Genomic DNA, 14,660 nt, shown 5'->3' on the forward strand with positions numbered 1-14,660 from the left:
TTCTAAGTTTTGTAATTAATAAAAATAATTCTTTTTGTATTTTATGAATGATAAATTATTTCCTTTTCAAAAATGAGATGTTCCAATTGCGGTTGATTTTGTGTTGAGCATATTGTATGGGATTGAGATGAAATTGATATGTATTGAAGTTGTGATTGAGAAAATATTGGAAGTGTATTTCTTTTCAGGTTTTGAAGAACTGTTTTTCCCAAATATAGACGGCACTCTGCCAAAAAATTTTCAAAATTTGCGTAAAAATAAAAATGTACAAAAATTTTAACTAGTCTTTAAACTTTAAGTAAAAGTTTTTAATTCCTACTAAAATTGCTCGCCACCTTCGAAAAGTAATAAAATTATTTTAAAATCCCTTGTAGTATATTTAATGAGTTACCGGTAGGCGAAGCACGGTAATTCATTAGATGTACTACGGGATCATGTTATATCTTACTGAGGGGTAGGGTGTGACAAGGTTAGTGCTTAAACTCATCTTTATTGCCATGTTTATATGTGTGATTTCTTGTTATTTGCTAATTAGATGAAATTAGGGTTTGAGGGATTGAAATCTGAAATCTGAAATCTGAAATCTGTGTTGGGTGAGGCTACTGGATAGCCACATTAAAAAATTCATAACTTAAGCTAGGGAAGTTGAAATGAGGTCATTCTTGTGACAAATGAAACTTTGAAGAGTACCCTAAAACTTTGTAGTTCAGTGTTAGCCTTAATTTTGATGATAGAATAGAGTTTGAAGACAAAATATTTAATTGCTTAATTCTAGAACTAGTTTGGCAGATTCTAGCAACAGAGGACCCAAATTTAAAAATTCATAACTTCAGATAGAAAACTTCAAGTAGGGTGATTCTTACGGCTTTGGAAAGCTTAAAGAGAGCTTTAAAACTTTGTAGCTATGGCTCGAAATTAATTTCACTGTTTTCCTATTAGAATTCATACTTTTCTGTTGCTGTGCATACTAAAATAGATTTCTGGATAGCTTGTATGCTTTTGCTTATATCTTGAGTTGTAAAATATATTTTTCCATGATTCCAATTGAAAATCAAAATATGAAAGTTGATTTTTGCAAAATTTGCATTAAAATTCTGTCTCTATGAATTTTGATGGAATTTAGAATATTACTGTTCATGTGGCCAATTTTCTGCAGTTTTTTGCAGAAAGTGATTGCTAAGCTACACACTTCTCATGCAGGTTTGTTTGAGTATTTCTCATCAAATTGTGAAATAAACCTTGTTTGAAATGAATTAAGGTAAACTTTGGCTATGTATGGCAAATATGAGCATATGAAATAAGTACATAAACTTGATAATTGTAAAAGATTGTAATATGTATTCTTAGCCATAGTAAACTTTGGTAGAGGTCGTAGGTTAGTATAAGGTGTGGCATGCCATATGACTTAGTAGTACTGCAACCACAAAATACATGATATTAGCACATGGTGCCCTACAGTTCTTGGCTTTTGAGCCCTACAGTTCTGGCACTCTGTGCCTTACAGTTATAGTTTTTCCTTATCTAGCTAAGTAATCCTGCTAAGAGTTTATGGGGCTGAGATATAAGTAATATAATGTAAATTGATTAATATTTGTCATATAATACGTTTTTTTTTTTTTTTATCTCTTTACATCTTGTTCATAAATATGTATAGCTGTTAATATTATAGAAATTGTTGTTTCAATCTGCATATTAGTTTCATGCTTGCATATTTTTCTTTTATGGATGAGTTTAGCACCACTAAGTATAAGCTTAGCGCGTTGAATTTTCCTACGCATAGGTAGCAGAGAGCAGCTGCCAGTAGAAGGGCTACAGTAGTTTGCATCAGCTGCGAAGCACATTAGGCATTTTGTAATTTTCTTTTTCATTAAACCTTGGAAAAGTTAAAAAATGTTGGCATGTACATTAGAAATAGTTGATGTAATCAAGTAAATCATTTTGTATCAAACTTCTTATCTTTTACGTAATTTATAATGGCTATTGTGAACTTTATCTTTTTAATGATTTATTTTTATTATGGACGGATTTAAAATGATGTTAAACATGGTTTGTTCTATTGTTTAAAAATGTTTTGAATAAAATATTATGCATTTCAACATAGTTTTGTGGCATTCCTGACTCAACTTATTATTGACTGGGTAGGGGGTGTTACACTGGTGGTGGGCCTTAATCGACTATTTCAAATCCTCGTGAATAAAAAAAAACAAGTTAAACTTATTCATCTATGTTTATATAAATTATTCCTTAAATTTTGGATATTTGTAAAAGAAAACATAGTGATTTTATTAAAAACATTACTATTTCTTATGCAAGCAATAAAATAATTACGATCAAAATCAAGCCTAAAAAGGAGATAAAAGGTGTATTTGCCTCATACTCCTTCCATTTTAGGGAAATTTAATTACAATATTAATTTTGCCATTTAGCTATTTTTTTTAAATAACAAAGGGGAAATAGGAAATGCAAAGTAACCGTAAAAACTCCATTGCCAAATAAAAATGAATAATAATTATCGTACAAGAAAATAAAAACCGCAAAACATTTCACTGCTAACCTTCATGCAAATCATCGACTCCTTTTTGCTAAGAGGTGTATTTGCCTTCCGTACTCTTTTCATTTTGGGCGAATTTAATTACAATATATAATTAGCCATTTAGCTATTTTTTTTTTTAATAGAAAAGGGGAAATAGGAAATACAAAACAACCCTGAAAAGCCTCCACTGTAAAATAAAAACGAATAATAACTATCATACTAGAAAATAAAAATTGCAAAACATTTCATTGCTAACCTTCATGCATATCATCGACCCCTTTTGATCAGAATTGTCCTTCAAATAACAGGTGAAATTAACTAAAGTAAAGGTTTCTTTAATGACCACACATGATAGGAAGTTTGGATTTTAGATACAATGATGTGGAAATCACTAGTAATGAAAGTGGGAAGCTTTAGTAATTGCTAGTTGTTTTTTGTACAATTCGAATCTTCCCTTTTATGAGAAGGAATAACCCAATTAAGGAAAATTGATGTTAAGGGAGGTTAATCATTTTTAGAATAGTAAATTAAAGGAATTTTGTTGAAAATGGTTGGATTTCTAGGTTTTTCTCATAAACTCTCAATGTTTATGACCCAATAAAAAAGTCATTATCTGCTAGCTAGTATAGAGAAAATAAATTAAAATCGATAATTGAGGGCATGTAGGTAATTTTAAAATGAATTGTAGACCTTTCTGTATATATTTTTCTTTCCAAAATAGAGAGAAAATGACATTTTCCTTCCATCAAACAAGAGAGAGGGATTGTCAAACTTTTTATTTTCCCTTTTTTACTTTCTTTTCTCTCTCTTTTCCATCAATCCAAATAGGCACTTAAACTTTTGACATGTTATTAACATTATATTTGTTCTTTCAAAAACTATAATTTTTTTTTCTAAAAAAATATTTTCAATTAAAATATTTTTTATTATTTGATTGCAATTGTTAAACTAATAGTTTGTGTTTATGTCATATATATATATATATAAGTATTTTTATACTTTAATAAAATTATTAAAATTTAGAAAATGACTTAATTTTTATAAAAGAGAAAGTCATTTTTCCTTAAAATTGGCTTAATTTTATCTTTAACTAGGAAAATATTTTCTATAAATTTATTTTCTTGAGTGTATCAAATGTTAAAAAATTCAAAGTAAAATTTTTTCTACAAAATAAATAAGCTTTAGCTATGAATTTAATTTCTAATTAAATTATAATTTTAATAAAGTAAAATTATACCTATTGGCCAAATAAATCTAAACTTTTACTTTGATTACTGATTATATCTAAAACTTTTAATTTTATATAATTTAGTCATAAATTTGAATAATTTTCATTTAAAATTTAAAAAATTAATTTAAAAATTTTAACTTTTTATACCTGAATTACTATGTGACATATTATATCATATTTTTTATTTTTTTATTTAATTAATCTCTTTTCTCCTTTTCTCTGAGAGAGAGAATAACAGAAGAGAGGTGAGAAAAAAAAAAGACAGAAAAGGAAAAAAAAGAAGAAAAGAGAATGAAGAATTAAATAAAAAAAATTAAAAGATATGATATAATATATTACGTGGTAATTCATATTAAAATTTTTAAATTAATTTTTAAATTTTAAATAAAAATTCTCCACTTTAAAAGTTTGAATTTATTTAGCTAAAAGCCTTAAAATTATAAATCAGAAAGATTGGAGAGTAAAGAATATTACCATTAAACCCTGTTTAACCGAATTTCGGAGTTAGTACGGCACAATAATTTGTACCTGTCTATTGGTGGGAGTCCTATAAGTCTCCATTCGTTTATTTTCCCCTACTTAATTATTTATTTATCCTTATTCCTCTCTTTCTTCACCCGTCAAACCCCAACAGTAAATCCTCGTCACCATCGCCTCCACCGCCATGACCGCCGCCACCACCGCCATCTTCAACAGAATCGGCACCTGCACCTCTCAACGTAGTCCAATCCTTCTCAAATTCTGAATAATCGAAAAAGGGAGACCAAATCAAGGAGCATTTAGGCACATCATCGTCGATTTTGGACTCACCAGTGTGGGAACAATCATGCTTAGCCTCCAGCCATCCTCCATGGGGACGGGAAATTCGGTGAAGATTTAAAGTAGGACCGATTGGTTATTGTATGAGCGTACCCTAAATAATCATATTAAGGTATATTTGTCTTAGTCATGTTCTTGTTGTGAATTTGATTATAATTCTGCAAATATTGACTAATAATTGTATGCTTTTGCCATCAATAATTTGAGTAGTACGATTATAGTGTTTTATTAACATGACCTTGTGTTGGATGAGACGGTTTTATAAGTGTTTTGGATATTTGTTCATTTTTTTGCTTATACATGTATAATGATTTTTTGTTTTTTTGTTAAATTGGATTTCCTTCCTTCATGTGGTGGTTTTCAATTTTATTATAATTCTACCAATTTTGACTAATGGTTAAGCTATTGCCATCATATGATAGGATTTTAGTGATTTATTTGCATGATAGCGAATTAGAGGAGAAGTATTATTTGATTCTTTGTTCTTTGTTCTTTTTTTTTTTATACAAGTATTATGAAAATATAAAAGAGAATAAGTATAATTATTGATAGTATCCCCTGTCTGTCTACTATCACCTCTGCAATATTTTCTTTATTTTATTTTATTTTATTTTTTGATTATGCAATTTTGAACTTATGCAATTTTCAACCAATTATTGTTTTTGGTTATATCTCCACTCCAATATCAAGATGGTAATGTAATTTTTATGATTAATATTTTGTGTGATAACTTTCTATGCAAATGATATATTACTGGAAATGAAGTCCGCGCGTGTCTATAAATGGATCATTACTTTCATGAATCAGAATTACTGTGATGTGATCTAAAAAACATACACTTGCAATGAATTTCTTTTTCATGTATTGAAACAATGAGCATTGAAAGTGAAAATCCAGAATTGTAGTCTATTTGTGGAGCTGCAACTTAATAATTAATATTAACCAAGTCTTCTTGGTTACCTAATGTATCTAACTGGGCTTTTGTTGTCCTTCTGATGAGGCACTGATGCAGATTACTAGGTTCTACATGTGTATTTTGCATCGAATTTGTAGTTTATCTAAACTATCAAAGCTTCTAACCAGTTCCTATTATTCAGGGCTTGCCGATCTTCAATGGCTTTGTGTCTATAAAGCTGGTGAGAGGCTAAAATTGTTAACTTACTTTGTATTTGAGCATTTGGGGTTGAACTTTTTGATAGTGATTGATCTATTACGTACAAATGGAAGCCAAGGTCGCAAAGGTATTGGATAGTAGTAGTCGTAGAGTTATGCTTGGTTTGAAGAGAAAACGAGCATCCCGTTATGCAGCATATTTTGCTGAAGCTTCCGGCATTCTCTCACCTGGGTGGCCAACTGTGCATTATTCAACCTTTAAGTCTGGGAAACAGAGGAGACTAACTGGAAGCCAAAGCAAGGTTGTGAGCTGTGGGTATCATTTTAGAAGATCTTTGCTCCGGGGTTATTCAAATTTTATGAAGACTGGGGTGCCGCAACGTCTTATGTTTTATCAGAATGGTGAATGGACTGATTTTTCTCAAGATCTTGTTGCTTTGGTTAGGAAGGATCTTCAAGAGAAGAAACCGGCTATTGAGGTTGAGTTAGAGGGACATCACTACTTGCTGGATCTCTTGCATATGTTTCTAGTGGACATGAAGACAGGTTTTCAGAAACCAATTGCTTGGATTGATGAAGAAGGTGGCTGTTTCTTTCCCGAAATTTATATTGATAATGAGGAGCCACATGAGTCCTTCCAGCATAATTGTGCGAATGACCAAGGGCCTATTTTTAGAGAGCCTAATGGACCTCAGGAGATAAAGCTGCAGCTGGAAATTGACATAAATGGACTGGATCAACATCAATCCAAGTTAGAGTGTAGTGGAGAGTCAAATGCTTTTGTAAAGCATATTGCAATTGCTCAAAATCCTAGAAGTGTGAACGCTGTAGAAGTTGAGGATAGTTGCAACAGGAAGCCTGATGAAAAAATTAATGAAGCTTTTGAGGAAAATCAACATATTAAAGCAAATGTATCCACTGGAATTGAATCTGTTAATGAAAAGCTGGATTCTAATACTGTACAAAATATATTTCTTACAGGCATGAAGTCTTTTAGTAGTGTTGACTCACTTGATATTTGTCGCTGCTCTAGTACTTCAATGCAAGCCCGATTGGAGATTTTCCAGAAGCAGATTGAACTAACAAAAATTTGTCGTGGTGATGCAAATGTTCGATATGCTTGGCTTGCTTCCTCTAAAGGATTACTATCTACAATCATGTTGTATGGACTTGGACATTGTGGACTATCCACAACTAAGTCCAAATATGGCATTGGTGTTCATCTATATGCAGCAAACTGCAGTCAATCAAGGTTAGATTCTTGTGCATTCTATCCTTTGACATCCTGTTGAAATTGTCTGGTGCATGAGTTGTATGTTTGTTGTGGTATCTGATTGCTTTTCATCGAATGGTTATCTAGGTGAATGTAGTAAAATTCATCTAAACTGATTTGGTCTTGATAAGCCTGGCAAGAGGCAAGCTGAGCTAAATAACTCCTGTGATCTTAACTTTGTGTTGCCAACAAAAGAATCTTGTTATTGAACTTGAATGGCAATTTATATGATCTTGATGCCTTATATTATATTTTTAGAATTGCATATATGCCAATTGTTATGTTAATCTGAAATCTTCCTTATTTATGTTCTTATCTGAGTCAAAAGGTTCAGTTGTTAATAGTGTTAATTTTTTGGTTTAAGATGGGTCACTGGGATGAGTGATATTGAGAATTGTTTTCTGCAACTTATTAGGATGGTTTGTGCCAAGGAAATGAAAATGATATTTTGCAACTTATTAGTATACGTTTTTCTGCTGCCCCTTGCCTTTAGATGTACATGGGGTGCACTCAGGGACAAATCTAGGGGTAGCCAGCCCCCCCAAGCCCAGAAATTTTAAAAAATTTTGTAGTATTAAAGAAAATGTATTTAATTATGAAGAAAAATTAAATTTGGCCCCTCCAAAGTCTGAACTAAAAAAAAAATTCTGCTGAATTACTAAATAAAATCATATATATTACATTTTTTGCCTCCTAAAATTTATAAAACTTCTTTTTAAAAAAATATTTATGATCATCGTGTTAGTATTACTGTAATTATTAGTATTTCTATATAAAATAAATGAATAAAATTTAATAATAACTGAATCTCATTGGGAAAAAGAACCCTTAAATTAGACAATTGAAATATGCAAATAATTTGTAAATTTTAAAATTTGGTATTTTTATTTTTAATTCTCCAATTTCTATTTTAATGATTGTATATATAAAATTCATACAATTATATTTCTGATTCTATTTTAATTTTGAGATAAAAATATTATTGTTAATGAGAAATAAATGTTTGAACTTGACCCCCCCAATACAATGATTCTCGATTCGTCCCTGGTTGCAGTATAATCATCTCATTCATGTTAGGATGATTTTCTTCCTTTTTTTCATTTTATATTATTATTTTATTCTATTCTTTTAACACTGTTCTATAATGATCTATTTACAGTGCAAAATTTTGTGATGTTGACGAAAATGGAGTACGGCACATGGTTTTTTGTCGTGTAATAATGGGAAAAATGGAGCTCGTTCAACCTGGGAGTCCGCAGTGGCATCCTAGTAGTGAGAATTTTGATAGTGGTGTTGATGATCTTCAAAATCCAAGCCAGTATATAGTGTGGAATATGAATATGAACACCCATATTTATCCAGAATTTGTTGTTAGTTTCAAGATCTCTTCCAATGCTGAAGGTGATATACTGCTGCTCTTGAGGTTTCAGTTTCTGGATGAAAAATATGCTCTCTCTCTCTCTCTCTCTCTCTCTCTCTCTCTCTCTCTCTCTCTATATATATATATATATATATATATATATATATATATACGCATACACATGCACACTCACATGCACAAATATACCCATACATAAGTTTTCTACTAATGAACGAGAACTTGAAGACCCTTATATTGGATAGATGTACTCAATGATTTTCATCTGCTGGATAGAACCAATAAGTTCTCTTGGTCTCAGAATCACGCTTCAATCTCTATTGTCCAATCTCCTTGGGTGCTGGAAATTGAATCCATGATGCATAGTTATCTACTTTTGGTTTGGCTTTGTAACATTCGAGAGCTCAATAACTACTCCAACTATTCATCCAGTCGCTTAGTTGGTGTTGTCTTCTCTGCAGATTGGTGGTGTGATGGTGTCTTCTCTGCAGATGCTGTACGAATATATGAGTTTCTATTTTGAAAATTTTCTTTTGACTTGACTGCTAGATTTTTTTTTTCCTCCCCCAACAGGGATTTTGGCTGGAAGTGAGATAAAGCATGCTGTGTCCGGCATCACTAAATCTTCACAAGGTGCTCAGCCAAATTTACCAATTGAGTCATCTACTGTTGATTTGAATCTGCCAATAGAATCTCCTGTGGTTGATTTGAATTTACCTATGGAGTCTCCTACAGCTGATGTGGTAAGTATACCTGTTATAGTTAGCTCTTCCTTTTGTTTGTACTTTATTCACTGGGCCCAAAGTTTATATTAGGATTTTGACTTATCTTTCAGTTATTCCTCCACATAGGGGTGGCCATGGTCCAGTTTTGAACTGGAACTGGACCAAAACCGGGCCAAACTGGAACCAGCTTCTAACTGGACCAGGACCGGTCTCCCGCGGTTTGGTTCAGGTTCATATTTTTTAGGAACCTAAAATAATAACTGTTATTATTTGTTAATAAATTAGAGCAAGTCTGGCTTAGCTTCTGTTGCTGCTTTTGGCAACAGCATTCTAGAGCTTGTTTTGATGAATTGCCTCTTTTGGGAGTTTTTGATCATATTAAAAATGCATGTCAAAAGCAAGTGCATCCAAGGAAATGCTTTTGCCAAAGCTGCTGTAGGCCTAAACAAAACAAGCTTTGGTACTTTAGTTGTTGTAATGAATGGTGGATGGTTGATTAATTGGCCTAGTCAAAATAATTGAATATGGTTTGTGCAAAGAAGGTAAAAATATCAGGAAGCAAGAAGACCATAATCCATCTGTATCTTGTTATGACTTGTTAAACTAGTGGATGGTCATCCATCTTACTTTTCTTACTACTTGTAAAACTATAGTTTTTTTTTTTATTTTTTTTTATTTTTTATTTTTTTAATTTTGATGTCATTCATGAGTTCCATTAGGGGCTTTTAGTATCTTGTATTGTTGCTTTGTGAGTTCCACTCATTTGATTGATAACATTTGGTTATGTCCTAGCGGGGAAGTGAAAGCCAACCAGAATCTGGGGAATCTCTGGGAAAAGCTCCAAGTCTTGGTTCAAGCAACTCAAGGACTCCTAAATCCCCTTGGATGCCTTTCCCTATGTTGTTTTCTGCAATCTCAAGTAAAGTTCCTCATGCAGAAATGGAACGTATAACTACTTATTATGAACTATTCCAGGTATTTTGAATAGCATTATGTCTTGTTTACTTATGTTTTTTATGCAACGTGAAACTAAAATATTGTTCTCTCAACACAATACACAAGAATTGAGAGAAAAACTTTGCAAGATTTTATTAATTAAATCTCTAAAAACTGAAGTTACATAGGATATATGGGCTACTTATAAAGTTTTGATCTCCTAAACCAATTAGGAAAATGACTATACTTTCTAGGAAGTTTAGATAAACCTAAATACTTTAGGAAGTCTAGATAAAATTGGAATTTAACTAATTCTAATTAAAGTAGGAAAACTAGAAACAACTCTTAATTAGAATAGGAAAATACATTAAAATCTTAAATAGAATAGGAAACTAAAATGGAATAGGAAAACACTAAAATAAATTCCTAATTAGAATAGGAAACATTAAAACTGAAAAATCAAGCTCCATCCCCAACTTGAAAAACACCCAGCCTCAAGTTAGAACAACTTGCAACGATCCAATAATGTTGTGTCGAAATTCACATACTATTCTCTCCCACATAAAACTCGTTCTCGGATTTGAAGTGTTGAAGAATCAAAAACTTTATTGGACCAACACAACACATTTTCTTCTTGGTCAATATCAATAATGGTGAATTACACAAAAGTGAAGAGAGCATCTTCACATTCTCTTTCATATCCATAGAAATGCATGGACAAATAAAATCTACAAAAATAATAGGAATTAAAGAGTTAAAAAGCTTCAATCTTCTTCATTTCCCTGACATGATTTTCTCCAATTTCCAATATTTTCTCCATGGCTTGTTTTTTTTTTTTTTTTCTATACTCCATTGAGATCTCCAGGATGTGACAATTTTTGTTTCCCAGGACACATTCCTCAAGCTCTTCATCTTTAATCATAGCAAAAGGAAATACACTCAAAGTTTCTGGTTTCTATTCTTCGACATTAGTCTCCTTAACCTTAAGTTGAGTTTCTAACTCAAGTTGCTTCTCTTTCCTCTAATAGATGCTTGGGTTGGGTGTCCTTGCGTTCGGCTATAATTTCAGATGCAATTTTATTTTTGTTTGAAAACCTCTTCTCATTATTCCATGTATGCCTCTTTGCTTGTAGCCACCATTCCATTGATTCCTATTGAACCTAATTGGTTCAAAGTCCTCCTCCTTCGTATCTTTGTAGGCATACTCTTGTTGCACAAGAATTGGTTGATACGCACCTCTTCTTCTATATCTTTCATTATATGAATGTCTGTAGAACCTATATGACTCATAGTCATCTTCCTCTGAATCTTCATTATGGACATATTGCCTATGTGTAGGAATTGGTCGATAAATAGGATTAGCATGGGTTGCACCATCTCTTGGCCTTCTTTTGTCAAACCGATTCCTTTTTGTATTAGTTCCTAGAGCACTAAGGAGATCTGCAATTTCTTCAAAACGTCTTTCTATGGGCTCAAATATGAGATCCATCTGTTGCTTCAAATGTCACTTCCATCATTGCAAGCTCCAGTTCCCCGATCATCGTTGCAAAAATCACTGCGATCGCGACATCCATCAAGGTAAGCCATCTCAATTGGGGTAATTTTCCCATTCTGATACTACTTGACATAGTGTGAGGCTCAAATATTACTATCTCCACACACAATACACAAATATTGACGGAGAAATTCTGCATAATTTTATTGATTAAATCTCCAAAAGTTGAAATTACATAGGATATATGAACAATTTATGGAGTTTTGCTCCTAAACCTAATAGGAAAATAAATCTACTTTCTAGGAAGTTTAGATAAACCTAAATACTTTAGGAAGTCTGGATAAAATAGGAATATAACTAATTCTAATTAAAATAGGAAAACTAAAAACAAATCCTAACTAGAATAGGAAAATACATTAAAATCCTTAATAGAATAGGAAACTAAAATGGAATGAGAAAAAACTAAAATAAAATCCCCAATTAGAATAGGAAACACTAAAACTGAAAAATCCAGCTCTGCATCAGTTTTGATTTAAATATATTGTGAAGTTCTTGTGTTGCTTGCTTCTTTTTTTTTTTTTTTTCTTTTCTAAGAAAAAAATCAATGTTTTAATGCAATACATATTAGGCAAAGAAGATAAGCAGGGGAGATTTTATCAAAAGGTTAAGATTGATAGTTGGAGATGCTTTACTGAAGTCGACGATAACAAGTCTTCAATGTGAGGTATGATTTGATTTGCATGATAATTAGACAGTAGTAATTGGGATTCTCTACTTGTTAATTTCATGATAGATAAAAGTATAAAAAGTGCTGTGTTTTGGGTCATTTTCAAGTAGGGTCCAATGGTTTGGACTTCGACAAACTAGTACCTTGTGTTTAAGTCTGTTAGCAAAGGAGGTCCAAAGTCCATTAGAAAGGAAGGTCTAAACACCCTTTCACTATCAATCAATGGCTACTAACATTGCGTGTCAACAACCATTAATGGTGTTAGGGTGTTTGGACTTTCTTTGTTAACGGACTTAACCACATGGCACTTGTTTGTCGCAACTCAAACCATATAACCTTACTTGAAAATGGTGCAAGTCACATGGTACTTTTTTGTACTTCTTCTTAGATAAGAATGGGTAGATTTTGTCACTATTTAATCTATATCCATGGGCACTTGGGCTGCATGGAGTGAAATCTGAATGCTGAATTATCAATGTAATTGGAATTGAAAGGTTGCATCTTTTTTGTATGTCTCTGAACTTGAATAGTGGAATTTCTTTTTAGCTCATTTGGGCTCAGATTTATCTAAACGGATTTGAACTGTCTGAATAGTAGTAAGAACATGGTCCTATAGTGTTTTTGATTTGAACTGTCTGAATAGTAGTAAGAACATGGTCCTATAGTGTTTTTGATTTGAACTGTCTGAATAGTAGTAAGTCTCTTGAACATGGTCCTATAGTGTTTTTGATTTGAACTGTCTGAATAGTAGTAAGTCTCTTGAACATGGTCCTATAGTGTTCTTATTGTAAAATTTTGATTAAAGCCATCTGAATTGCTGCATGCAAGAAATTTGCCTTAAAAAAGTAAATAAAATAACAAAATCTTGAATATGTCTTGTATGCTTGTAATTTGTACTATATCTGTTGAGATTGTTGCCCTTTAGAGTGAATTACTATAAAGTCCTTCAGTACTGCTACTATTTACTAGTTAGTCTGTGCATATTGACAATTACATTAATATGTTCCTGAGGTTTTATTTTGTCATCTACATACGCTAATTAAGCAAGTCAAATGAGATTTTTTTTATTCCTATAATACCCCTGCCGTCTCTCCTTGCTCTCTCTCTCTCTCTCTTTGTGTGTGTGTGTCACCATCTCTCTTTCTGTAATAAAGGAATACAGAGAGACGAGTGCTTCATTTTTAAATTTGGGATATTTTATTGTTCTAATTGATTCTTTGGGGTTGTTTTGATTATGATGTATTGATGTGAACTTTGCTGTGGCTTTATGTAGATACCATTGAAGTGTTTGGTGGGAACAGCCAAGTCAACTGTAGAAGGTTCAACTGGCCTATATGATGGATCAAAGCAGCACATGCTTTATTGAACTGCTATGTTGGAATTCTAGGAAAAGCTTTGCTCGTGTGGTTGAATGTGTCGACATGCAGTTGTGAATAATATATATGACTTAAAGGTATGTAGTTTTAGTTATATTGTATTTTCTTCTTGTTACTGAAGGGTTATTGTGACTTCGTTGAACTGAAACTTGATAGTTTTTGGAACCAAACGCCTTGCAAGAATGTAATAATCTACTGTGTTAATTTGTCTTTCAACATCTGCTGGCTTGTGCACGGCTTACTATTATAATTAAGTTGGTGCATGGATAAGTTTAATTTGTGGTTGAATACATAATTTGACCATCGTATTTTGTAGTTAGAAAAAACCATAGATGGTTTTAGTCATGGATTGACTTGCGGTATTGGGCTATTCGCTGCTTTAACCTCTTTTACGTTATTATTAATCTTTTTGTAGTTTTTTCCATAAACTTTTTTCTTTCTGAGAATAAAGAAGTTAAATGTAACACTATATGATCGTTACGTATAAAAAAAAAAAAAGAAAAAGAAAATGCTTAATAGTATTATTTAATGAAAATTGAAGTTATTATTTAATGAAAATTGAAGTTATAGTATAAATAAAATTCAAATATAAATTAAATTAAAATATATTCATTTAATAAAATGTATCTTCATTTTCTAAATCTATCAAGAAGTGGTTCTATATCAATTTTTTTTTCAAGTAAATATTTAAATTTATATAGATTAAACTTTTTATCTTAATTTTTTAAGTGAAGATTTTATAATATTATGAATAAAAAATTTAATAAAAATATAGATTAAAAATATAAAATCATATGATATTGACCACTCTCTGTTTGCAATTTTTTGTCACTTAGAAAAATTGAAAACTCGTTTGTTTACGCATTATTATTATTATTATTATTATTATTATTATTATCTTTCTCACTTTTGTTTTTAAACAAGAAAACAAAAGATTGAAACCATAAAAGGTGGTTCCTTCAGTCTAGTTTTATCTACGATACCCACGTGCCCATTACTCCAATATGCAATAATTATTTTTTTTTAGAATTCTCTAAATTCATATATAATATTT

General features: G+C 31.5%; 1 protein-coding gene across 2 annotated transcripts; it reads left to right on the plus strand.

Annotated features, from left to right (window-relative positions):
• The first annotated feature begins 4,323 nt into the window (after positions 1 to 4,323).
• Positions 4,324 to 13,882, plus strand: LOC110660400 (inactive poly [ADP-ribose] polymerase RCD1). Of its 2 annotated transcripts, XM_021818717.2 has the most exons (7): positions 4,324 to 4,695; positions 5,681 to 6,948; positions 8,129 to 8,370; positions 8,921 to 9,090; positions 9,865 to 10,047; positions 12,132 to 12,227; positions 13,504 to 13,882. In XM_021818717.2, the coding sequence occupies exons 2-7, from the start codon at positions 5,804 to 5,806 to the stop codon at positions 13,594 to 13,596; spliced, it is 1,929 nt and encodes a 642-aa protein (XP_021674409.2). In that variant the 5' UTR covers positions 4,324 to 4,695; positions 5,681 to 5,803; the 3' UTR covers positions 13,597 to 13,882. The 2 variants fall into 2 exon arrangements, with proteins under 2 accessions (XP_021674409.2, XP_058007524.1); XM_058151541.1 differs by lacking the exons at positions 9,865 to 10,047; positions 12,132 to 12,227; positions 13,504 to 13,882 and adding an exon at positions 9,183 to 9,796 and having other exon boundaries at positions 4,325 to 4,695.
• The last annotated feature ends 778 nt before the right edge of the window (positions 13,883 to 14,660 follow it).

This window comes from Hevea brasiliensis, chromosome 8 (genome assembly GCF_030052815.1).
Source record: "Hevea brasiliensis isolate MT/VB/25A 57/8 chromosome 8, ASM3005281v1, whole genome shotgun sequence".
Classification (NCBI taxonomy): Eukaryota; Viridiplantae; Streptophyta; class Magnoliopsida; order Malpighiales; family Euphorbiaceae; genus Hevea; species Hevea brasiliensis.